Source organism: Ascaphus truei, chromosome 7 (assembly GCF_040206685.1).
Source record: "Ascaphus truei isolate aAscTru1 chromosome 7, aAscTru1.hap1, whole genome shotgun sequence".
NCBI lineage: Eukaryota > Metazoa > Chordata > Amphibia > Anura > Ascaphidae > Ascaphus > Ascaphus truei.
Window position 1 is genome coordinate 82,742,902 of NC_134489.1, and position 27,930 is coordinate 82,770,831.

At 44.7% G+C, this 27,930-nt stretch overlaps 1 protein-coding gene across 2 annotated transcripts in view; it reads left to right on the top strand.

Moving 5' to 3' along the window:
- DPP4 (dipeptidyl peptidase 4) overlaps positions 1-27,930 on the top strand; it is a 91,831-nt gene that overhangs the window by 3,747 nt on the left and 60,154 nt on the right. For both annotated transcript variants that reach the window (XM_075609244.1, XM_075609243.1), the window contains 4 exons: positions 17,072-17,167; positions 17,415-17,509; positions 17,610-17,684; positions 20,195-20,247. In XM_075609244.1, the coding sequence (XP_075465359.1) occupies positions 17,072-17,167; positions 17,415-17,509; positions 17,610-17,684; positions 20,195-20,247 (319 nt within the window). The remainder of the gene's footprint in view (positions 1-17,071; positions 17,168-17,414; positions 17,510-17,609; positions 17,685-20,194; positions 20,248-27,930) is intronic.

Genomic DNA, 27,930 nt, shown 5'->3' on the forward strand with positions numbered 1-27,930 from the left:
CTTAGGGGTAGATCCTCAGAAGTTCGCACATTTTTGAACATTTCATTAATGTCAATTTAAGGTATCCATATCCGTTACGCATATCTCCAACAATGTCCTGGCATTTTCCTTAAAAACGGATCGAAAAATTTGAACAAATCTTAGGCTTACTCATATGCAAATCATATGGTAATTAAGTAATAATCCCCTCAGAACAGGGCATTACTGGCCAATAATGCCCTGGCTGGAAGAGTTGAAGGCCCGAGGTGAAGCCGAGGGAGTTTAACCCAGCCAGGGCATTATTGGCCAGTAATGCCCTGTTCTGAGGGGATTATTACTATTATAGGCTAAATGTAGGATTTTTTCATAAATAATAGACACTTTTGTATAGTTAAATAGATTTTTTTATTAAAATAAAATGGTAAATACATGAAACCACCTCTATATACGCTTACACTGCAGATATCTATATCCACACACTGCCGCCCCCTCTGTGTGTACACACACACACAGCAGCTCTACACAAACACAGCAGATCTACACACACAGAGAACAGCACACCACAAACAACACAACACCATGGGCAGTCCAAAGTTTGTTACGAGATTCAACAGCTACTCGAATAAGATCACTCAAGTCCTCAATCGACACTGGAATGTGTTGATCTGTGATCCACACCTTCAAAAGTATCTTACTAACACAGCACCCGTAGTGTTTTGTAGGGCCATGAATATTAAAAACCAACTGGCACCTAGTAAACTCCGTGAACCTAGCACATCTGTGGCCAATTGCCTTGTCTCATGGCAATCACAGATGTGTCAGGTCAAGATGCCTTGTGTGTAAACATATTACTGTTACTAATACATTTGCTTCTTTCTCTAATGGGTCAACACACCCAATAAAGAGCTCTATTATCTGTTTAACAACACATATTGTATATGTCCTCCCCTGCAATTTCCAATATGTTGGACGCACCAAGCGACCACTGTGCATAAGATTCCTTGAGCATCGACGTGCCATCCTCAAGGGAGTCCTTACGCACAGTGTCCCTCGACACTTTTCTCTGGTCTACTCGAAAGATCCAGCTGGGCTTAGAATCACAGGCATTGAATCGGTCTTGGCTTCCAGATTGGGAGGCGACAAATTCAAGGCACTGTTTCAGGGAAGAGAGAGAGAGGGAGACAGGGGGAGAGAGAGAGAGGGAGACAGGGGGAGAGAGAGAGAGAGGGAGACGGGGAGAGAGAGAGGGAGACAGGGGAAGAGAGAGAGAGGGAGACAGGGGGAGAGAGAGAGAGGGAGACAGGGGGAGAGAGAGAGAGGGAGACAGGGGGAGAGAGAGAGAGGGAGACAGGGGGAGAGAGAGAGGGAGACAGGGGGAGAGAGAGAGGGAGACAGGGGGAGAGAGAGAGAGGGAGACAGGGGGAGAGAGAGACAGGGGGAGACAGGGAGGGAGAGAGAGACAGGGGGAGACAGGGAGGGAGAGACAGGGAGGGAGGGAGAGACAGGGAGGGAGAGGGAGAGACAGGGAGGGAGGGAGAGGGAGAGACAGGGAGGGAGGGGGGGAGAGGGAGAGACAGGGAGGGAGGGAGAGGGAGGGAGAGGGAGAGACAGGGAGGGAGGGAGAGACAGGGAGTGACAGGGAGGGAGAGACAGGGAGGGAGAGAGAAAGGGAGGGGAGAGAAAGGGAGGGTGAGGGAGACACACACCCACTGATACACACACACACACACGCACACACACTGACACACACACCCAACCCACTGATACACACACACCCCCACCCACTGATACCCACACCCACTGATACCCACACCCACCCACTCATACTCACACCCACCCACTGACACCCACTGATACACACCCACCCAACCCACTGATACACACACCCCCACCCACTGATACCCACACCCACTCCCACACCCCCACCCACTGATACCCATACCCACTGATACCCACACCCACCCACTCATACTCACACCCACCCACTGACACCCACTGATACACACCCACCCAACCCACTGATACACACACACCCCCACCCACTGATACCCACACCCACTCACACACCCCCACCCACTGACACCCACTGATACCCACACCCACTGATACCCACACCCACTGATACCCATACCCACCGATACACACCCACACACCCACTGATACACACGCACTGATACACACTGATACACACACACACACACACTGATACACACACACACACACACTGATACACACACCCACCGATACACACCCACACACCCACTGACACACACACACACGCACTGATACACACTGATACACACACACACACACACACACACTGATACACACACACACACCCACTGATACACACACACCCACTGATACACACACACCCACTGATACACACACACACACACCCACTGATACACACTCACCCACTGATACACACACACCAACTGATACACACACCCACACACACCCACTGATACACACACTGATACACACACACACACACCCACTGATATACACACACACACACACACACACACTGATATACACACACACACACACATGATACACACCCACCCACTGATACACAGACACCCACTGATACACACGCACCCACTGATACACACACACCCACTGATACACACACACCCACTGATACACACACACCCACTGACACACCCACCCACTGATACACACACACACACACCCACATACACCCCGCCAGCCCCTGCAACGCCCGCACAACGCGCAGCCACCACTGCCCGCCCCCGAGCCTATCTCCCACCCCAAGTGGACGGGGGGGAAGTGAGCGCCGGGGGGCAAAGGCAGGCGCGCGCGCCGGGGGGCAAGGGCAGGCGCGTGCGCCGGGGGGCAAGGGCAGGCGAGTGCGCCGGGGGGCAAGGGCAGGCACGCGCGCCGGGGGGCAAGGGCAGGTGCACCCCCGCTACCACCTCCTATTGCGCACCTCCCCCCCCCTTGGCTGGGACCCGGGACAGAAGGGGGACACTTACCGCGCACAGAGGAGCCGGGAGCGGGAAGGCAGTCACAGTCACGTGTGCGCTTCACAAAGCGGAACCCCCGCCCCCGGCTTCCTCTGACATGCCTGCGACCAATCCCCTGCGGGCCGGCCGGCATTCTAAGTCCTGCCCCGGCATTCTCCTTCATTCAGTCCCCCCGGCAGCATTCACACACACATAGAAAATACTTACCGGCCGCCGCATTTTCCTCACCGCCGCTGCCCCGCAATAACCAGGAACAAAAACCGGGACAAAAACCGGGACAGACTTAAACCGGGACAGGCCACAAAAAAACGGGACTGTACCGGTAAAACCCTACATACAGTGCTTCCACCGCTTCTCTGACTAACAACGTGTGTCACATGGGGAAACTCTTACATTAGGCACAAACTGAAAATGGAGCAGTGTGTCAAAACAAACTTGTATTCACGCTTTCTTCTTTACGTTGAGATATTGAGCACTTGCAATAAACAGGCTTTCTGCTTTGTACAAATGTCAGTGATGTATTGTTGCTGATTCAACACTTAAATCCGCCTGCTTTGACACTGCATGTTTTATCTTCCTGAAGGGGGAGACTCATGGAATGTACAGATATCAGCATTCTGAATGTTATCACCACGCAGCCCACTGAACATCTTCTTCGTCACTGTCATTTTTTTAAACCACTTCAGAGCAGGAGAAAAGAATTTCACATATTTAAAAAAAAAAAAAAACAGAGCCGAGATTCTTCTGCCGTCAGTCCTATAAAATTGGCAAGTAGATTCCTCCGCATGCATGATTTCAAATTCAGATATTGTTAAATGCAGAGACAGACTATTTGCCTCTATCTTTTTAAATCGGTAATGAGAAGGGTTTGCTTAAAAGGATGCAGAAAAGAGCTTTTCGGAAAGTGCAGTTGGGAACACAAAAATTGGTAGTGGATAAAGACAATAGGCTTTTAAACGTTGCACCCTCAATTTTGCTCATCTACCAGAATGGTGCAGGCTATAACAAGTAATCTCCGCATAACTGAAAGCTAGTAACCCATAACTAATAATTTCCTAAACCTTTGTAACCCATATTCCCCCCCCCCCTAGACTCATCTGACATATCTAGGGTGTGTGAGGGTGGATTACATGTATTTAGTGGTGCGTACCTGTGTGGAACAGGAGGGCCTGAGTCCCCGCGATGGTGTGGGGGATCACAGGGCCAGGCTTCTGGGGTAGTAGCCTCCATGCTTTAGTGGTGCAGCGCATCCATCCTCTATACTCGCAGGGATGTGGGATAGGACCTGTATAGAAGAGTGAACCCTGGTCCCAGGGTGGATGCTCCAGAATCACACAACGGTCTTGGTATAAAAGTATTGTCTCTCTTTATTTGTCGAACAACGCCTCCAAATGTAGTGGCGACGAGCAGCCACAACAACAACAGCAATGTCCCGCTTATCACTCGACCCTCCTCCCTGAACAGGTCTTTCCTCCTCTCCTTCCTTCCAAGTCTATCCTCCGACAGGATGGTCTGGGCTGGGGCATCAATACCCCGCTGCCCACCTCAGAGGTTATCCTCTGGGTGGGGAATGGATTCTCCCCATCACCCCAGCATTGGGGTGAGGGGCATTGATCCACCGGGTCTACGGTGCTATCAACTCTACTCAAGGTGGCTGAGTCTCTCCTCTCCTCTCCTTTGCATGCTCCAAGCTCAGACTCTGCTTCAGCACCCGCTCTCTGCTTCAGCTCTAACTTACTCCTCCAACTCCTTTAGACTCACAGGAGCAGCCCACTAAATAGGGACAGCCCTGCCTACCATGATGTCAGCAGACCCCTCCCCTGTGTCTCTGCCTGCACACAGGGTCCGGGGGCCTACCTCCACCAATCAAGTCAGGGCTTAGGCGGGGAAAACCCATGATCACTACTGGTGCCTGCCCTTAACAGGACTTACCACAGTAGGAAGGAGATAGGTATAGCCTGTGCTGTTTACAGGGGGCTACATCTTTATGGGCAAAGTAGCTGACATGTGCTTTGCATTTCCCTGCGCCCCCCCCCCCCCCTCCCTCAAAAAAAAGTTTAAAACATTTGCTTTTGCTAGATCAAACTTTAAACTCCAAAACGTCTAGTAAATTTATCAACTTTATAAAATTGTCCACAACTTTACCAAAAATGCGCCAATCTCTAACCAAGTTTCAACATAAAATGTTACCTTAATATTAATTGGGCGTGATAATCAGCACGAAATTCCATCATAAAGTAAGCATATATCAGAGAAGCAAACCATGCAATTTATTTCTAAAGTGCAGTCATGTTGAATAAACTAAAGACTTTCTCATATTTACCCATTTCTGGGCAAATCAGCAACACTATCATTAAGCACTAAAAGCTGCCAGTTAAAATCGTTTTAATTTAATTTACTTTCACACTTTTGAATTCATTAGGGCCCTATACTGAATTCATTAGGGCCCTATGTTTTGTTGGACATGAATGCACCATTATAGGACTAGGACATTTCAAACATACTATACACAAACAAAAATAAAGGGAAAGGGGAAAAGAACTGCAACTATCCTATAATAATTACCCCCTTCCCCAACATACAAACCCCCAAAATCAAATGCAAAAATTCTTTCAATTCATTTTTTAAATTAACACAACAATCCCCCCCCCCCCCCAGTTACCCCAGCAATCAAGGGGTGGCCAACTCCAGCTCTCTAAGAGTCTCCTAACGGAAGAACAAGGGTTAATTGCTTATGGGTTGTCTTGTTGTACATCCATGAGGCGCTTAAGTATCCTTTATGCCACTCATCTATATATGTATTATATGAATTGTAGTAATGCTGGGTTATGTATTGTATATTTTATGTATTTTGTTTAGTGACGGGCAGATACACAGGTTCCTATGTACAGTATGTATTCCTTTAACCACTAATTGTTTTTCCATCGGAAAGGGTATATAGGATTAGCCTTATGTATCTTGTTATCATCTCCTAAGGAAGTAGAATTAGTTCTACGAAACGCGTAGGGCAGGTGCCAGTAGTCACCCTCTGGACTGCCTACAGTACTTTGCAGGACTTGCAGTTTCATCCGTGTGATCGAGCGGCGAGGTTCGTGTACCTTTTACTTCACGGGCGCGCACTAGCTGCCGGGCGGAGAGGAGGAACAGTGGGGGAGGAGGTGTAGCTCCACGCGGTGTTGGCGTGAGTACTCCAGTGAGCCTGCTTCCCCCACCGGCGCTTCCCTCTGATTGACATCAGGCTATTCCGGCGACAGCACCAGCGTCACAGAGTAGAGCTCTGTTGGAACTTCTCCTGATGTCAGTTGGACACTTACCTCTATCCGCCTTATCTCGTTGTCTCCCTGCTTCTTGTAAGTAGAGTTTTGATCTTACCCACTCTGGATGACCAGCTGTCCTTCATTGTCAGTTCTGTTGTCCGTGTTTTATCGACATAGTTCATAATTTTATAAAATTTATTTTATAGTCAGTTACTAAGAGTGTGTATGTTTTGTCTTTAGTGTAGGCTGACATTACCCAGCAGTTTTACGCTATGTTTTGTCCCTTCTCTGTTTTTCTCGTTTCATGATCTGGAAGCACTAGTGCTTATCCACTGAAGATCTCAGGACCTATCACCATTGGACATTATTTGGCGCCAGGTTATTTGGTTTTTACTTAGATACATAGTTACATAGTAGATGAGGTTGAAAAAAGACGTACGTCCATCAAGTTCAGCCTATGCTAAATTTAGACGACATAAAGATACCAAAAGCATCAGGGCCATTGGAAGGGACATTACACCTCTGTGAAAACTCATTCTTTTATTGTCATTGAATACACTCTCTCCAGATTCCCAGGAAAAAAATATAAACTGGAATCCAGAAACAGTTCCCCGTGCTTACTGTGTCTAATTATCAATTATGCAATATTTCAGAAAACAAAAATGCAGGAAGCAAGAAAAGCAATAAAATGTGATATGCTGATAACAGGGAGTTCTAAAGTTTAAGGTCCAGAACAGGGCCAACATCCAACTGAAGTGTTTACATGTATTAAGTTTATTATACAGTAAGTTGCTGTCCTATGAATTTGAAGAATGGCACAAAACTGCATTTCTGAGTGCACTTCAGGCCTTGATTTATTTTCCTGGGTCAATAAATAGATTTTATTTTGGTAAGAAAACACCTGCATTAAGTATATTACTGTATTTGTCACCTTTAAAATCCAAGGGATTAGGCTGCACATGTTGTTAATAGACAAGACAGATCCTGGTCAGAGAGAACCAGGAAAAAAAGCCTCCAAAAATTTGCACACCTCAAATAGTATTTATTATATTACTCAACATAACAAGATTAGTTATCTATGATGATATATTAATTTGATCTGCGTTAACGGAGGTTTTAATGATATCTGTACTGGATCGCGGCACACAGACAATTACCGTGTGTCTGTTTGAAATCGTCTGCCTCTCCTGGCACGGGACTCATGTTTGGCGCGATTTGAATGCAGTCGCAGAGCAAGCCGAGCTTTCTTGATTTAAATATACTCCAGTTGATTAACCCGTTACTTGTAACAGAGCTTTGTTGCTTTATTTTTCCTACCCGGAGGCTTTGAAGTGGTTTAGCTTCCTTACGGCACCCCGGTTTGCTGCTTGTTTATCTAGGATTTGATTCCTCTCTCGGCGGTAATACTACCCATAGGATATACAGACCTTTGAGGGACTTATTATCCGGACATTGATTGACTCCAAGCAGTACAATACGAGTTTGTTTTATTGTTATGAACTTAACTTCACCTCTGATCGTTATATTGCACAAGCATTTGTATGTTATAATGTGTGAGGATCCGGGGGTCACGACGGCCGCAGCGTGACCTCACCGGTTCCGTCCGGTCTCAATGGTTGGGGGACTCCCTCCTCGTCTCCGGCGGGCACTCGCTGACCCGCAGACGGCTCGAGCTATGGCTGCTGCTGCTGTACATGGTCGCGCGCCCTCACTCATTACAGAGCGCGCCGGATCTTGCTAATTTATTCACTGCTCCTTCAATGAGGCGCCGCCCCCAACACACACAGCCTACAATCAGGCTCTAAGACTGATCACCTGTATTCTTCTTTAGACAGCCTTACCAGGACAGCTCCATAACTCCTCTAGGTATTCGCCAACCGCATTATATAATACCTGTCCTGCCATTCACACATCGCTCGACAGTCTCCACTTGCGGAAGTCTACTCTGGCACTTTCTCTCTTCATTCACTCAGGTCACGACTTGGCTTGGCAGACGTCAACCTCTGGCTCTCGATCCCTGCTTTGACACGACCTTCCGGAATTCTCCAATCCCTGACCTTGGCTAACGGCAACGACTACGGCTCTTCTTTATCGGAACCGGCAAGTATTGCTAAAGCTAACACCACCCAGCCTGGTAACGCCTAAAACACCACACTCTGGACACGCTCCTTTTGCTGCGGGTGCGTGCACATATACGTCCCCACCTCAGTATAAGGGACGGGTCTGGTCTGCGGGCAGCACCGTCGTATCAATGCTATTATGTTATAGCAACAGGCCTGTTATCCAAATAGGTGTTGAGTTTCACACAAATCCATTTGTGCGCAAACTCTTCTCGCTCTGCCCCCCTGCACCCCGCTGCCTGCTCACCCCCCCCGCCCCCAACCCTCCTGCTCAGCTCTGGCGGCAAATGATGCCGCAGGATCTTGTGACGTTACATTGCCATGGGAACATGACGTCAACCTGCGGCGTCAGTTACTATGGCGACGCATCACTGTAAAGTTACAGAGGCCTCACGCGACCCCAACATTAATTTAAATGCCTTCAGGTAAGCGCAGGGCCACTGTAACCAACCCCCACCCACCAGAAATCGTGCATTACATAGCGCTTCATGCATTACATACAGTACATACATACATAAATCAAAGTAGACATTAGTGAAAAGAGTCCCTTCCCCCGAAGAGCTTACACTCTAATTGGTATGTATGGAGAACTTACAGAGACAGTAGGAGGATGTTATTGTAAATGTGTGTCTAAAGAGAAGAGGTCCTCGGACCGACCCCTGAGGTAAGCCTACAGAGAGATCAACATAGTAGGAGGAGGTGTTAGCAAACAAGATACCGAAATTGCAATGAGAGAGGTGAGAGGGATTTCAAGAGTATGGAGAATGTGAAGGAGAAGGGGGTGGTCCACAATATCGTAGCTATATGAATAACTCACAAACTTGCTTACTTAGAAAAAGCAATAACTGTATCACACTAAACACAGATTTTTTTTTATTGCCATTATAACATATAATTGTACAATAAGAGAACTATAGACCAAAGTACTCAGAGTTAAGTACTTTTTAGACTTTTGCACATGCCAGAGAACAACTATAGATGGACAATGAGGACTATAGGCAATGCTACGGCATAAGACACCTTCCGGCACCAAAGACACCTTACAGCCCATCATCTGAATGAGCTGGAAGGTATCTTCTGGTGCTCGAAGGGTCTTATGGGGTATTATTATTATCTTTTATTTGTATGATGATAACATATTCTGCAGCGCAGTACAATATGGAAGGGAGGACAATAATATTGTACAGTATAACAAAAAAGAGTACAAATAATTTAAGCCAAACAGGAATAATAGGAAGGAGGTCTCAGCCCCAAGCAACTTAAAAAGATAGGGAGTGGAGACACAGGGAATAGTCTGTGTGTGCGGGTGGGGGAAGGAGACAGAAGAGAAGCTGCTCAACTTTGGTTTAGCTATCAACTTCGCGATTCTGAGTATGTCGTTCTAGGGTAAAAGTATCAAAAAGAAGAGAGGTCAGAAGAAGGTTCGATAATCTTCCTTGAAGAAAAAGTGTTTTAAGTGTATTTATAGTAGGGCTGAGTCGGATTGTACGTGGTAGAATAGTCCAACGTTGTGGCAAGAGTGAAAGGATGTAATGGGGGAGTTGAAGATTTAAATCATGAGTAGAGGATAAACCCTGTATGGAAGAGTAATTGGAAATGACGTCAGAGATGTAGAGAAGAGTGGGGTTAAGTATAACTTTGTAAGTGAGGACAAGTGTCTTGCATTAGACATTTTCTGATTTGCACAATGGGATAGCAGAAGAAGAGCAGTGGGTGAGGTGATTGAGAATAGTAGCGTTTAATATGGACTGGAGAAGTAACAGAAGCAGGTTGCCACAGTCCAGTCACTCATGCCAACCATTGTGTCCAAGCTCTGCCATCTACTGCACTTATTCACTTACCTGCTGTAAGTCTCCCAACATGCCACTTAGAATGTAAGCTCTGCGGGGCAGGTATTTCCTTTCCTATTGTCTGATCTTGTTTGTTGCACATATTGTACTATAATTCCCTGTACTGTATTGTCTCTTTTGTAAAGTGCTGAGTACAGAGGGGGCACTTTATAAATAAAGATAGACATACTGTACATACATTTGGGACATCATGAGTAAGTAAATAAGTGTTTTTGTGGCTTATTCGGTGAGAAAGGGGTGTATTTTCAATTTGGCAATATTGTTGACAGAATTTGGTGAGGTACCGAATGTGGATGATGAAGAAGGATGAGTCAAAATGTACCATACACCTAAGCATCCAGCTTGCTGGCTGCAAGTGGTAAATTGGGTACAGGTGTAGAGTTAGGAGGAAAATTATCATTTCTGTTTTTGACATGTTAATTTAGATAGTGATGGGAAATTCATGAGGAGATAACAGAAAGACAGTTAGTGACTGATTTAGAGTTTAGATGTAGTCGCAAAAACAGCATTGTCATAAAGAAGATAGTACACCATTGCTATTTTAGACATACGATCCCCGATTACGAGTTAGGCACAACAGGGTCACAAACAACTCTTTCTACATTATTATAATGAGATATTATATTAGCAGAACCATTGTCTATGAAAAATTTATATGGCTTTGCCTAAACCTTGCATTAGTACTTTAAAATTACCTGAGTAATTATGTAATTATCTGAGTAACTTTAGCACATCAGAAAATAAATATACGCTCTATAAAATGTAACTTTTTTGGGCCTCCATTCAGTCTGCAACAAGTCTGCATAGCAGAAGCAAGCTGTCACAGGAGACCAGGTTTATTAACACCTTTTTATATCGGGATCATTGATTGAGCAACGCAAGGAGGTAATATAAATTCTAATTTATTTCAGGAAACGACATACACACAATGTAACACAATTTACAGGGTTAACACACTTACTGGGAACGGGGCTAACAAATAAATCTATCCTCTAAACTAAATGCACAAAAATTACCTGTAGGAGCCCTTTCCAATGACCGGTAGGTACTCACGAAAGTCCTGGAACTGATTTCGGAATGCAATGCCAGCCACGACCGCTACGTTCTTCAGAAATGGGACTTAGAAGAATTCTTGAGTCAAAATCTGTGAAGCCAGCTCGCGTCTATTCAGTAAAGAGCATCTTTGAATTTGCCGCTGTTGGTTTGGTGCTTGGAATCTTTGCGCCTCATTGGCTGCAAGGCTCCTTATGGGTTTCAGGGTCCCATTCACAAACCTCTACAGCCTATCTGAGCGTGGGAATTCTCCTGCCAACCAATCCCCAATTTGTCGGTATTGTAAAGCCGGGTGGGCAACTTTTTTCATTCTACAAGGGGGCATGGGCTAACCTGGCTCCTCTGCCTCTTTGCATACTGAGCCCACCCGCTGTCCAGGCTCCACAGAGTCTGGACTCTGGCAAATGGTGGCCGGATAGCCCTCTGTTAGCCCAGCATGCGGGTAACAAATACATAGTATTTTGTGTGAAGTATATTTAATAGTGTCCACAATACACAGCTAAATATCTATGCTTGCTAATTGGGTATATTAAGCAGTTTATAAACTATGACCAGCTCTTGCTATTGTAGACCATAAAATTTAATGAGTACAAAGAAAAGTTAGAAATGTCAATAAAGGTGATTTTTACAGCTTTTTACAGCTTAATTGCTGGGAAGGAAACTTTAATACCATTCCTGATATTTTTTCCAGCTGAATGATTTTTATATTTATGGCCAACATTACTTCAAAGGTTGTCTGCTCCATTCCCACTTAACAAGTTCAATGTTAACATCATATTCATTCCACAGATACCAAACATGTGTGCGTAATTAGGCGAGGAATATGCGTTCGTAATCATGAAAATGTGAAATGCACTTTAAACTTCCATTTCGTTTAGATTTTAAGCATGTTTTAAACATGTTAACTTCCACATTATTTCTCTGGCTGAAGAAAAATTACCTTTGTGAACAAGCTAGACTTGAAAGTACAGGATTAAAGAGTCTGTACCCACTGACCTCTCATCTTGACTAGAGATGGACACATTTTTTATTCAACTTTGAATCCGCGTCAGCCAGTTCCATTCAGCCATGGATTCCGCAGATCAGTCTCTAAAAGTCAAATCCGCCATTTGTTTTTTCTATCACTGAAAATCTGTCCATCCGATTAGTAATCGGAACCTGGAAACTGAATCTGAATCAGAAAAACTGAATTATTATAGGGGGAGGAGTATAAATAGTGAGGCAGCCTCAAGCTGAAGCCACTGTGTTGCAGAGTTTAGCTGTGGGTTGGGAAGGCTGTTGCTGTAGTACTAAAGCTTAAAATATGATACATTATTGACTTAATAAAACTTGCATCTGAACCATTGTCAAGGCATTAACCTGGGACTGACTACAGTTTCAGTTAAGTAGCACTCTATTAGTGAGTGACCCTTGTCAGTGTGGTGTGAGCTCTGGGGTCCTGCACATGTTTCTGTTTCTAGTATATTAATATGCTGTAGCAGTTTATTGATCTTAATCTTTAATAATCAATACAATAATATTCCAGAACATTTACTACTGTCAATTATTTGCATGGACAGGGATAAACTTGTACATTGAGTTTTTCTCATTCTCTGTCTGCTCGTAGTGGGGGCTGCTGTATTAAAAAAAAACTATGGCTCAAACATTTATAAATTATTTACTTTATAAAACTTGCAGCAAACCATTAACCAGGCATTAACCTGTGACTGACTGGAGTTAAGTAGTACTAATATTGAGTGAGCGACACTTGTCCATGTGGTCTGGGCCCTGGGGCTACTGTACAGTACATGTTTCTGTTTGTAGTATATTAACTTGTATATAGCAGTATGTTAATATTTATTAACCATGATATTTTAATCCGCCATCTCATGTTTTTAATACAAAGCGATGTCAGATTCAAAATAAACACGGTCGTTAAATCCGACGGTCGATTATTTAAAACCCTAGAAACAAAGCTTTCTGGACAGATTTGAAACAATCTGCGTCGATTCAATTTGGTACAATCCGAAATTGGATTTTAACTCGTGGATCGGATTTTGAATGAAAAGCCCGGGCAAAATCCAGGAAGGTCTATAAAGTATGGGGAATGAACCCCAAAAGTCCGGTGCTCCACTAGGTGTAAGGCTGGGTTGTGGTTTGATGACCTCAAAGATATACAGGCAGAAATAACAACGTTCCCACTGCGTGAATTATAACTTATAAATCAATAAAAAAATCCAGGAAGGGAATTTGGACCATTCCACCCATCTCTATTCTCGACTACCCATTAAATCAGAATGAAGCTCAAAGCTTAATTCACTTAAGATGTGGCTTTATTGCCAATTAAATAGGAGCCAAAGTGATTTGTCCACTGAGTTTTCCATCCTTGCAAGTACCCACAGAAACAACATTCAGCGAAGCAGCAGATTATGTTCAGGTGTACTATAATTTCTCTGAATATTGCTATGTACTGTACCTGCAAAAATGGAAAACTCAGCGGACAAACCACTTTGGCTCCTATTCAATATGCAACGAAGCCACTTCTTAAGTGAAGGAAGCTTTGAGCTCCATTCTGAGATCAATTCAAGCTCAGAGCTTCCCAGAGATAGAGAAGCAACTTTACAGCATATTGAAAAGAGGCCTTTGTTTATATTCATTTTTCAAGTTGAAAACTCATTGGTCTCCCTATACACAGGACAACCTAATGCAAGTGCCATCAAGTTCCATCTTTTAGAAAGTCATGAATCATTATCCTCGTATGCCGCCCACTCCTATAGTATATACCCAGTTATTTGATTAATTGTTATGATTAACATACAGTATCAGTATTATTAGATTGTTTTTAGCAGGTGTGTCAGGTCTCACCAAATTCCCTCTCGTGTTTCTTCTCTAAATTAGAGGGAAAGTGTGATCTCATTTCATCCAGTGAAAATATCTAGATATATAGGCTTTGGTCCATTGCGAGAATGTGGAAACAAAGAGGAACATTCATCTGTTTGGGGTCGGGATCTGAGTTACAGAAAAAACTAGGAAGCATCTGGTATTTTTAACAATCTTCAAACTTTATAACTCAATTTTTAAAGCTGGAGGAGCTCCAAACTCAGTGACAACCAACACATAGCCTTTAGGATAATAAGTTAGGGATCAATGTGATTATTTTGACTAATGTAATGAAATGTTGGCAGTGGCTTAGCATGTGAATTATTAGTTGTTAGGTATTTTACTGTAAGGTTGGGTTTCTCAAAAATAATGTATAGCTCTCTGTGTGTCCTAATGCACCTATAAATAAATGAAAACATAAATCCAGAATATTATGCATGTCACTCATTTGCTGTTTCTGTGGATACATAATGAAATACTGAAGACATATGTACAATTGTAATACATGTAAAGCAAAGTATATAGCGGTTTATACTTATACCTTATGTTTTGGACTGACTACTGAATATTAGATATGTTTTCAAATCAGTTTCTAAATATAGTATGGGTTTATACTTACAATTAGCTTGTGCCTTTCCTAGTTTTCCCAGTACAGACAGTACACATATATCAGTAAAAATTAAATAGTCTACAATGTGACCTTTCAGTGTATATTTCAGTTACAGTATATATTTGTTTAATTTTGTAGCATTTTATTTTGCACAGCTGGTTATCCTAGTGGAATGTGTTTTATGCTCTTATGAAATGTAACCTAGGACGGCAGGCCATACCGTATAAGAGCCTGCATATGTATACATTTTGATGACATACTCCTTCTTATGTTTAATTTAATTTTATATACAATGATAGTCTGTGTCATATACAGCAGACCTGTGAGCACGTGACCAGCATATGGGACAGGGGTTAATACACAGCTTGCAAGCTGGCCCACGTTTCTCCTTTGCAAAGGTTCCTCAAATTAACAATCTCTACCATCAATCCGTCCCCATATACCATCTGTCATGAAAAGCACACAAGTGAGCACGTGACTTAGATATGCAACCCAGGTTAATACACATGGCTACTCTAGCCAGCTAACCTTTTTCCTGCGCAAGGTACTTTCAGGTAGTTAATATTAACCCCTTACTCAATTGCAATCATATCTAAACGCTTCCACCACCCAAGAATTATGCAAAAATATGTAAATTAATATATCTGCCAGGGTCTCATGTCCCTGTTTATTATAGAAAAACTATGCACTTAACCCACAAAAATCTGTTGTAGCAAAATATGTTCGAAAAAGTTAATACTCTCTCCAGAGCGTGCAATAGTTCATTCAGTGTCCCAAGGAATTACTTATTAAAGAATTGTTTAATATAGATAAAAATACAGTGCTTCAGATGACAGAAAAAGATATTTACAAGAACATACAATTACAGTAAATGCAGAACAGTTTCTTAAAATAGCAGGATAAAACATAAAATAGAAATCCCTATACAATACTTTACCATATGCCATAGGTTTTCCCCAGAGTGGTCACTGGCGTAGAAATATGAGAATTCTGATTTTTTATAATACCTTGCCAAGTCTTATGTACTATTTTTACCCCATTGAAACAACATAAGCTCACCCCTGTCATAAATCAGCTGCTAAATTGAAGGATTTACGACAGAGTAAAAAACACTAACAAACGACGTTTAAGTTTTTGCCTTAATATATAAACACACTCATAACTTCCTTTATGTAATACTTAGACAAACGTGGATCATATCACAATCTGTTAATGAAATGAATCTCTTTGTTTATAATCCCTTGGATATAAATTCAAGTCAGTTTAGTTCTAAAATGGAATGCATTTTATTTATTTTTGTGATCTATTACATAATCTTAAAAAGCTAAAAGGAGTGTTCACTATGCACTATGTCGAAAGCCAAATCAAAGTTACATTGAAAAAAACCTTACATGTGAATGAGAGCTTAAAACAGCAATTTACTCACCACTAAATTATTATTACCGCTGTATTTCATGTCATCTGAACAGAGGCTTCTACACCTATAATAATATTGGTTATATAAACTGTCTCCCCCCTCCAGTTACAGAGATATTGACAAAAAGCCCTAATGCTACATACAATGACAAATTATATTGTTAAATATCTATCTGTTTTTGTTTTCATAAGTGAGGTTAATTTATTTAAATTCTTTGGCAAAAGCAGTTGAAACTTGCAAACCATGCCAAGGTACAGTATCTTCTAATCCCTCTAATGGAGGAAGAACTGTTTCAATAGATATGTGTGTGTGTGTGTGTGTGTGTGTGTGTGTGTGTGTGTGTGTGTGTGTGTGTGTGTGTGTGTGTGTGTGTGTGTGTGTGTGTGTGTGTGTGTGTGTGTGTGTGTGTGTGTGTGTGTGTGTGTGTGTGTGTGTGTGTGTGTGTAAATTACAGAGATATTAAGCATCAAATAACTTGTAATCTAGAAATTCCCTGGATTGACCAAAAACAAAAATCAAATTCATGCAATGAAACAGTAGGACACATGCTTTCCGAGTAGCAATATACACATATGATACACAATATACACATATGATACACAATATACACATACTACACCAATTGATCTTGGTGGCACTGTATAACATTCATTAGATGCATACCAATTTAGCCAGTATAGGATCCTTCTAGGCTAATTTAGTACCTTTAATCTAGAATTTGAGCACAGTGAAATTTCACCCACTCTTCATTAAATCCAATTACAATAAAATAACATATGAACTCAAGGCTTCTATGGGGCCAAAGCGTCCGTTTGAGTTATGTGTTGCAAGCCTCTGCAGCATTGGGGAGGGTAGAGCTGCCAAATATATCCAGCATGTGTAGTAAGAAATGTATTTTAATTATGTTACACTTTTATATGTTTTTATCACCAGGAGAAAAAGAATCCGATCCTCGTAGGACATTTACATTGGAAGACTATTTCAGTGATCAATTCAAGTATAAATCATTTGGCCTCCGGTGGATTTCAGGTAATCAATGTACTTCAATTTACTAGAAATGTGTGTTTAAATGAGGATCTTGATAGTCATTTGACGTTTCTTGTTTATATAACCCATTTAATATTGGCGAGGTCTACAATGCATTGCTCAAGGACAATATGCCTCTGTCATTCTATCGTGAATGTGATTAACTTACTGTAATAACAATGGTGCAGTATTCCTCCAATAGCACAGATACTACAGTATATTGGCTTGTTTTGTGTCTATTCCTCTACAGGAAATGAGTATCTCTACAGGACAAAAGACAACAGTATGGTCCTTTTCAATGTTGAAACTGAAAACACAATGGAGATTCTTGCAAACACCACAATAGTACGTTAAATACTCTGCATGTCATTTAAGTTGTTATTTGCATTACATATTTAATCATTTACGTCGCTTAATATTTTGTTTTTTGGTTCTTTCTTGACAGAATAATTACAATGCATCATATTATGCATTGTCTTATGATAGAACATATGCACTACTGCAGTACGACTATGAAAAGGTAAGATAATCAATCACTTGACATTAAGTCAGTATTGTGTACCTTTAAGCACATTCTTATTACACTTTGACTATTGAAGCTTTGCTGCCAGCTGTGAAACACGGCAAACTACTTTAGATAACCAGAACCACATATAACAAGTGGACCCTCAATAATACAGCCAACATTTTTTTTATCAAGAGAATTATATAGTACATACTGTAATAAGATACATAGTATGTAGTACCTTTTCCCTCATGTAGCATGTAGCTACTAGTGTATTCTGGTGCTGGTGCATACCTGTTTGGTAGAACAGAAGGCCTGAGATCTCCGCGGTGGTTTAGGGAGACATCAGGATAGGCTGTCAAGGATGTTTCTTCAGTCAGCACAGAGCCTCCAGCTCAAGAGGATCTTGGTGCAGCCAGGATGAACCTCAGGGGCAACTCTGGTTATTCACACTCCAGACATCACACCAGAGAGGGTATAACTGGAGTTTATTAGGTTTAGCACATCAGTACAGGTTCCATTCCCTGAAGGCAGTACCGGTGGCTTGAGGCCCTGAGCACCCCTCCTCAGCATAACTTACCCCCTAACAGGGCAAGGCCTCAGCCCACTCCTGTCCAGGAGTGGCTTACTTCTGCGTCCTCATAGCAGGGAGGGTAGCACAGAACTAACTCCCAGAATCCTTAATCTAACCCAGCGGTGCGCAAACTGGGGTCGTGGGCGGTTGCAGAAGTCCCGCGCTCTTCCCCAAGGCATTTAAATTAAATGCCAGGGTAACGCACAAGGCCTCTGCAACCTCTACTTACCGTGGTTCACCTGGCTTCAGGACGCGTGACCATGGAGACGCGGCGTCAAATGGTGCCTCGGTGTCACGTGACATCACGGTTGCCACGGTAACGTGACGTCAAATGATGCCGTCGGTCATGTGACGTGGTGTCATATAATGCCACACGAGGTAAGGGGGGGGGATGCACCGACAGAGGAGAGCAGGCAGGGGGTCACAGCAAATAAAGTTTGCGCGCCCCTGCTCTAATCTCTTGAGGGAAACCCACTCTTTCCCAGGGGAGTGGCTGTAAGCCGGCCTCCTATCAGTCATAGGCCCCCCTTGTAATACCAGGCTACTCCTGAACTGTATTAGGTAACACACATATAACAATACAACCAGGCCCTGCAGGATTTGCTTCCAACACTGCCCACTCTTTACTGGGACTTACAGTGCTAGAGGGGCCAGAGAATTAGTAGCCCAAGGGGACTATACAGTATATAGTACTTAAGTATAGAATACAGTATGTCTGTATCGGTTTGTAAAGCTACATTTCAGACATTACTTTGAACCAAAAGGCATGTATTATGATAACACTCTAATTTTAAAATGGGACAGCAGTAATTCATAGCTATCATAAGTATTGCTTGTTCAAAATACAGATTTATTTTGTTAGAATAATGACTGACATAGTTTATGCCTATATTGGACTAAGAAATATTTCTTGACTGTACATGTATTTCCCTTCTTCACTTTGTCATGAGGGGGATATTCAGGATCTTTAAACCTGCATTTAAAATGATCTATCAGTTCATAAGAAAGGTCATATTCAAGCAATTCATGTTTCCACCCCATCCATAATAGACGAGGCTGAAAAAATAAACCTCTTCTACAGTGTAGTGTTTCCATGATTCCTACCTAATTTCAGGAAGATTGCCTGATGTTTCACACCAACTGTGCCTACACTCTGAAGCTGTACTGTAGTTACATACTCTGTCATACTATCATCATCATCCTCCTCCTTTATTTTTTAAAAGTAAATATAGGCCTCCATTTAAGTAGGCAGTGCAATACTTTACAGTCAGTTTATAACAACTACAATTAAATACAATTATTTTACTACACAAGAAACAGACAGTTAAAGCCATAGTTATAAAAATAATAATAATAATCTGGTAGCATTAAATGAACAAAGGTAATACACATTCAGTTTACAGATATTTAAAGGACAGTCAGAGATATGATTATGGGCATACTGTAAGTAACATTTACAGACAGGATTAAAATTGTGTTAGAAGAGGTGGAATAGACATTCAATGTGCTTACAATCTATAGGCAGGGTAAGTTGACATTGGAAACGAGGGGAGAGTGTTAGTGAGTATCGGAAGCAATAGAGCACCTGTAGCATTACCAAACATCAGCAAACGGTGGACACCCTTTAGATGCCGTTTAGATGCAAACAAAGGATGTCTGCCTACAATGGCTTAGAGTTTAGACCAAAAGCCCTTGTAAGAATGATAAAGACCTTAACATCAACACTAACTAGTCATTATCTTCCCTCAACTTCTCTACACTATACATTATTAATCTTCTAGAAAAATGCAATATCTGCCACAAATTTTCACACCCACAAATGTAGATTGTGATATTTGAAATGGAGTGTTAATTATCTCAGTAAAATAGGAAATCTCTTCTAGATTCCATGGAGACATAATTCCAAAATATCCATGTTCTGCACTGCAAGTCATATCTATTTGTTTTTCAGGTATGGAGACATTCATACACAGCATCTTACCACATATATAACATTGAAAAAAGGTAGGTTGTTCTTTTTTGTATAACAGAACTTTGCAATTAAAAATATTTATTGGACATTGTATTACAATATATACAGTATGTGGAAATGAAAATGTTTCCATTACATGAACAGGTATAATAAACAATATTCATATTTCTGCACATTGGAATGGTGCTTGTGTGTGTGTGTGTGTGTGTGTGTGTGTGTGTGTGTGTGTGTGTGTGTGTGTGTGTGTGTGTGTGTGTGTGTGTGTGTGTGTGTGTGTACAAGAGTCTAACCCGGGGGTGGCCAGCTCCAGTCCTCAAGGGCCACCAACAGGTTAGGTTATAAGGATATCCCTGCTGGAGCACAAGTGGCTCTATAAGTGGATAGATGTCAGTCGGAAGTGCGTGCTACTACTACATGTGCTCAGTCACGCTACCAAGGACAATACTTTCTGTTTATTTATATAGACCTACTTAGGAAAAGAACAAAAACCAGAGGAAAATGAATCCTGTTTGAGATAGAAGACTGGAGAATAAAGACCGAGAAAGACCCACATACTGTAGCATAATATACTGTGATTAAATAGAGACTGAGGAGATTCACTAGGCACCAATATGGAGTATCGCACCCCAATCCAACATAAAGTGCAAATCAAGTGTAACGGGTATTCCCCCACCCAAGAGCATATGGTATGTGTGTGCGGGGAACCTAATGTTACCAGGTGTGGTGCTTTACCTGTTAGGCTCACAGGGGGCCTAAGCCTCCGCCACGGGGAGCCTGGGGCACGTACAATAATAGGAGTGCAGCGCCTCCACCTGCGATGGCTCCCACCGGAGGGGGAGTGATCCTCACAGGACAATATATATATCACACACACAGCATGTAAAACAACCAATAACTTTACTGTAGCAACCGTACTTAATCATATATATATCAACAGGTGTCCCTCTCTAGAGGAGACACTACTACTGCGTCTCGCAGGACACTACCCCCTTTCACCGGGTGATCCCACCCCGTGTCCAGTAACCTCACACAATATGTCCTCCACCCGCAAGTGAAATAAATATATGTGTGACTGCGCAGCCACTATGTCTTATATGAATAGATGGTATAGTTGGTGCACTTGTAGATTACCTGCCGAGCACTCCAGTGCCCGGGCCTGCCAAGGAGCTTCACAAAGGATCCTGATGATGAGGGAATACAGGAACTACCATCCGGGGCGATCCCACCCGGATGGCTGCTGCAGCCGCAGCGGAGGTCTGAGCCCAAACCTCTGGATGGACGCGCAGCGTCCGCTGTGTCCCTAACTGACGCTGAATAATAAGGGACAGGGTCCCTAACCTGGGGCCTGTCCCTGAATAACACAACACTACTGGTGGCTCAGGGCTATCTGGGGCCTAGGGGGCTGCTGGCCTAGTGCACCCTACCTTCTTCCCCTAGCTGCTCCTGACGCCGACTGACTAACGTGCTCCAAGCCCGTGAAATGTATCCAATCTCCCCTGCAGGGAGATGCTGTAGCCCTATTGGCTCCCTGGGGTCATGTGGGGCGCTCCTAGACTCATGGGATATGTAGTCCCTTCTCTAGAGCCCTCTCTCTATTGGCCAGCGTTCGCGCGGTCTATCTGCGCATGCGCAATGTCCCTGGCTGGCCGCCGCACGCGGGGACTCACTGCGCATGCGCGAAGTTGCGCAACATGGCGGCGCCCTGCTCGGGAGCCGCCGGGGACCTCCGGAGCACCGGAGTGCTCCCTGCTCGGCCTCCACCCTCCAGATGTGCCGGCGGGTCTATCGAGTGACCCCCGGCAGCGGAGGTAAGAGGAAGGGGAGTTGCGGCACAAAAGGGGACCTGGCTACATCCTCCCCCTGTTGGGGCCACCTTAGTAGGCGTTGGCCTACGGGGCCCTTTACCCGTAGCTCCTCCGGGAGATGCCCCTTCTGTGGAATAGTCCCTTTGAGAGGGTCCTTCCATAGGGTCTTCAGGAGTTTCAGAGTGGGTTTCATTATTGACAGTCTCTTGACCCATCTCTGATAAGTCGGACTCACCATTGAGCGGCGTGGCCAGTATCTCTGCTTCCTCATCTCCCACTTGTGGAATGGGGAGAAGATGGTTACGGTGCCATACCTTTACCCGGCCTTCAGTGTCTTTGATGCGATAACCGGGAGGCCAGGCATCTGAGATTCTATTTCGTATATCCCGTCTCTCCATCGGTCGGCCAATTTGTGTTTTCCTGGACTCCCAGATTTCGAAGCAACACAGCGTATCCAGGACGAAGCTCCCGATATTTGACCTTATGGTCATATCGCCTTTTATTGCCAGCATTCAGCTTAGCTGTAGATTTCTCAGCCTGTTGGTACGCCTGTTGCAAGCTGTCTTTGAGTCGTTGCACGTATTTGAAATGGGTAGCGTTGTGTATCCCATCCATCGATACGCGAAGGCGTACATCTACTGGCAGTCTCGCCTCTCGTCCGAACATGAGAAAGTAGGGCGAGAATCCAGTCGACTCGTGTCGGGTACAGTTGTACGCGTGAACCAAGGCCTCTACATGTCGACTCCATTCAGTCTTCTGAGCACTCTGTAGAGTTCCGAGCATGTCCAGTAAGGTTCGATTTAATCGTTCGGGCAATGCATCTCCCTTGGGATGGTACGGTGTTGTTCGTGATTGAGCGATGTTCATCATTTTGAGCAGTTCTCGGATCAGAGTGCTCTCAAAATCCCAACCTTGATAGGAGTGAAGGCAGTTTGGAAGACCGTAGTGCACAAAGTACTTCTCCCATAATATTTTTACCACCGTGATAGCTTTCTGGTCTTTCGTGGGGAAGGCCTGGGCATACGGGTCTAATGGTCCGTGATGAACAGCACGTTGCATATTCCTCGGCTATCAGGTTCAATGCACAGAAAGTCCATACATACAAGATTCATGGGGCCAGAACTCTTCAGATGACCCATGGGTGCTGCTCTGGTGGGCAGGGTCTTGCATTGTATATACCGAGTACAACGGCGACAATGGCGTTCTACGGCCTCTCGCATCTTGGGCCAGTAAAAGCGGTCTCGGACCAACCCAAAGGTCTTCTCCACACCAAGATGTCCATGTTCATCATGTAGGGACTTTAATACCATGTATTGCAAGTTCTTAGGGAGGACTAGTTGTCGTCTATCCGGGTGGTTGTGGTATTGCACCACCCGATAGAGTAAGCAGTTATCGATTTCGAATTTGTCCACTTCCGGCATGAGCGAGGCAACCAAGTCGTTGGGAGTACGCTTCAGAAGGGCTGGATTCTTCTTTTCAACGGCTTGCCTAATGATATTAATGACAGGATCTCGTATTTGGTAGTCTACCAGATCTTTCCACCGTAGCACTTTGTCATGAGTTACGTTCATCCCTTTTGGATCGCAGTAGGCGGCTGGAACAGCCTGCGACTGGCATCCCAAAGAATCTGCAACCCGTAATTCTGAGAAGGCCACTTGATCATTGACGATGGCGGCGGTGCTATACATAGCTCGCACCCCTGGTCCTGGGAGTTCTTCCCATTCCTCATCATCTTAAGTAGCACTTAGCCCTGGCCGCCTGGAGAGGACGTCAGCCCTGACATTCAAGGGTCCCGGCTTATACTTCAGGGAGAATCGGTAATTGTTCAAAGCTGCCAAACATCGGTGTCCTGCTGCATCCAATTTGACCGAGGTATTGATGTACGTGAGGGGATTGTTATCCGTCCTTACCTCAAACGTAACACCGTAAAGGTAATCGTGGAGCTTCTCGGTGATCGCCCACTTGAGAGCCAGGAACTCCACCTTGTGGATGGGGTATTTCTGTTCACTGGGTGTCAGACTGCGGCTGATGTAGGCTACAGGCCAAAGGCCCCAGGGGTGCTTCTGGTGCAGGACAGCACCCAGTCCATTGAGACTGGCATCCACATGCAGAATGTATGGTTGTTCGGATCAGCATACGCAAGCACCGGTGCTTCGGTCAGACACTTCTTCAATTTCAGAAAGGCCTGTTCACACTCAGACGTCCATTTATCGCCAAACGGCTGACGGGCCGATACGGCCTTCCTTCCTGTATCTTCAGGGTATATCTTCAACAGATTGTTCAGGGGTTTAGCTCTACTAGAATACCCTTCCACGAAGCGACGGTAATACCCACAGAACCCCAGGAAGGATCGTAGTTCTGTGACATTCTCGGGACGCGGCCAGTTCACGACCGCTTCTATTTTGGCTGGGTCGGTGGCGATCCCTTGAGCAGACATGATGTGCCCCACGTAGGTCACCGAGGTGTGACAAAACCAGCACTTGTCTAGGGACAATTTCAACCCTTCCTTCCCAAGACGGTCTATCACTTTAAATAGCCTCTTTTCGTGCTCTTCCATAGTCCTTCCAAAGACAATGATGTCGTCCAGGGAGACAAGACACTCCCGAGGGTTCATGTCCCCGATAGTCTTCTCCATCAGTCGTTGGAAGGTAGCAGGGGCCCCACATATACCTTGGGGCATACGTATAAATTGGTAGAACCCCAGGGGACAGACGACGGCTGTTTTCTCCGGATCCTCTGCATTCATGGGTACCTGATAGTACCCGGATCGTAGATCGAGCACGCTGAACCATTGGCTCCCGTTCAGAGCATTCAGGATCTCTTCAATGCCAGGAAGGTTGTAGTGGTCCGGTATCGTACAATTGTTCAGGGTTCGATAGTTGACACACAGTCGTACGGATCCGTTCTTTTTCCTCACCACCACTATAGGAGAGGCGTAAGGGCTCTGTGACTGTCAAAATCCCAGCGGTATCCATTTCTTGCACATCCCTAGGGGTGATGCGACGAGAGCGTTCCCGGAATGGAGTGGCATCACTCAGTCTAATGGCATGTTGAGCGCTGCGACTGCACCTCACATCCATCTCACTCTTGGAGAACACAGTCCGTCGTTTATTCAACTGGGTTGTTAGCCGCTCTTTCCACTCCGTTGGCAACGTTGACTCACCGAAGTTGAAGTCTAACTCGACTAATCGCTCATCCACTGCAGCAGCGTTCACCTGAGACGTTGTTTCCACAGTGCTAACCGGATATATGCAACCCAGACTCTGTCCGGCATCAAGATCCATCGGGAATGGGGAGATGTTCTGCACATATACATAAGTTCGTTGAGGGATTTTAGTCGTCCACTCCCGTACTTCGGGTAGTACCCTGTACCCTCTCTGAAATTCTTCCTCAGGGGTACTCTCCAGAGAGAAGAGCTGATTGTTCTCATCTCGCTCGGGATAACAGCACCAGACGGCCATCCATTGCACTCCCCCTGGTAATATGGTCGTAAGTCCACGTTGGCGATTGTAGAGATCCCCGTGACGCTCCAAGGCATATACCGGTTGCACTCCTCTCGTAAGACGGGGTCTAGGAGCGAATTGGCCAGCGGCAACTCGTTGGTCTCTTTCAGGTATGCTCTGATTACAGCCTGTACTATATCAGTGTTTGTTCCCAAGATGATCGGATACTTGCACTGGTCTTGGGGCTCCGGGCATACCATTGCCGCTACATGCATGGGGTGTTTCTTGCCGGTGTTCAGTTGGAGTATTTCCAGTTGAACCCTTACAATCCCATCGATGGGGTAGTCTTCATTACTTAACCCCCTAACCTTCATATGTTCGGCCGACCTCAGGGGGCAGTGTCTAAAGTGCTGGTCATAGAACTTGCGGTATATAATGGTCACTTGTGATCCCGTGTCCAGTAGGGCCGATGAGTAGATCCCTTCCAGTACAACAGGCACGATGGCCGTGGGGCCTACTTGACTGTAAGCTTCCCTTGGTGAGGCGTCATCACTGGGGCCGGAGTCAGAAGAGGCATCTTCGGTTCCAGAAGGAGGGGGTTCTGGGTCCGACGCTGCCATTTGTACGCGGCAGACCATTGACCGGGCTCATTTTCCTCTATCAGGAGGGTTTTCCTCTGGAGGATCCTCCCTCTCCGGACAGTTACTGGAAGAGTGGCCCTTCTTACCGCAGTTATAGCACACAACCTCGCGACGTTCTGGACGAACCTTGGACGAGGAAGGTGATCTGTCGGAGGGTTTTGGCTTGTACCCCTTGGACGGGGCGGCAGACTCATCCTTCTTCTCCATAGAGCACTTTCCCTTTGAGACGGAGGGGCTCTTGGATTTTGCGGTAGAGTGTAAAAAAGTAAATATCCATCCGAGGGCTCCTACACCATCGCCTATCCCGCCGACGGCTGTGTGGTAATTTGTGTATTGATACACGAGATACTTAAGTTCTAACCATTTGATGTACGCAGATATATTACCCTTTTATAAATATCTCAACAGAGTTTGATATACTTCACTATTGCGTTTTGCACTTGTTTTTCTCTTTTACTTTCAGCTCTTGGGAGTGTTTGAGCTACTCCATTCATCCAGCAGCATACGCCACTAACCAACAGATTTTATGGTCATGCAAATTTATCACTTCCACAGTAGGGTTGTGCTTGATTTTATTGTTATTCACGAATAATCAAGGAGGGTTAATTTAAATAACTTAATCACTTTAATTATTTATAAGACACTGTCTATTATCACAATTGGGTTATTTTTGGTTGCGCACTATATTTTTTATTTTTTACTGCTTACGAAGTGCCTCATCCATCCCAGAGGCAGGAATCAGCTTACGATTGAGTAGAAGTCCCAAGACCAATTGCAGGCGGTGTATAAAGGCCGACAAGTCCTCTCCCTCCTTCTGATAGAGATTGTAGTACTTCGTCCAGATCGCTCCTTCATCTTCTGCTAGTCCGTATGCTTCCAGCAGGAATTCCACCATCTCCAACGCTGTCAACTCTGGATGTTGGTCCCTCTGGATGGTTACAATGGCAGAAGCGGGAGGCCTGAGACACTCCATGATACGCTGCCTTTTTACTGTGTCAGTGCACGACCATTCCTCCATGACTTTTAATGCATTCTCCCTCCAAAGGTCTATCCCTTCCTCCCCCTGTGGTGTTGGAAGTACTCCCGAGAAGGCTTTGAGTTTCCGATAGCTTTGGGACTGGGAGGCCATGGTGATGACTTCTATGAATTGGGGTAGCGTCACCCCATTGCGGAACCTTCATTAGTTACCCTCTCTCTGATAGGCCGGGAGTTCACCTTGTGGGGTGCGGGGGCTGGTGGAGAGGCAGGACTGTCAGCTCAACTAGTGGCTCCCGTGAGAGCGCTTGGAGTAAAGAAGACTTTGGGTGGGGGATGGTCGACCCAGTTTGGGGTACTTGACACTGGTGCAGTTGGTGTCCAAGTACTGGTGGACGGTTCATCTGAAGCCTGAGGAGGGACCCTTGATGAAAACATTTCCCGTATTACTGGTAATTCCGAGTATATAAGGGGGTAGCCTTCTGGCGGGCACTCAGGGGCTACTAGAGTGTTCGGGGCCGTCTCTTGGCATATGTCCCGCCCCACTGTGAATAGTATAGTGCTCCAATAAAAAGTAGGGTCGAACACCCTGCCCCGGTACCATATTTTATCTGACCCTAGGAGCTCCCTCAGCGAGTCCCGGATGTCGTTCTCCGCCACTAAAGCTGGAACGTTCCCTACGGCCACAACGTAACTAGGGGGCTCCAGGATGGAGATGGCCCACGCATGGACCTCTTGACGTGAGGGAATTACCATGTTGCTGATCTCTTATGATACTGGTTTGAATAGGGCACCCCAGGTCTGAATCTCAGCAGCGCCTCCAAATGTAACGGGTATTCCCCTACCCAAGA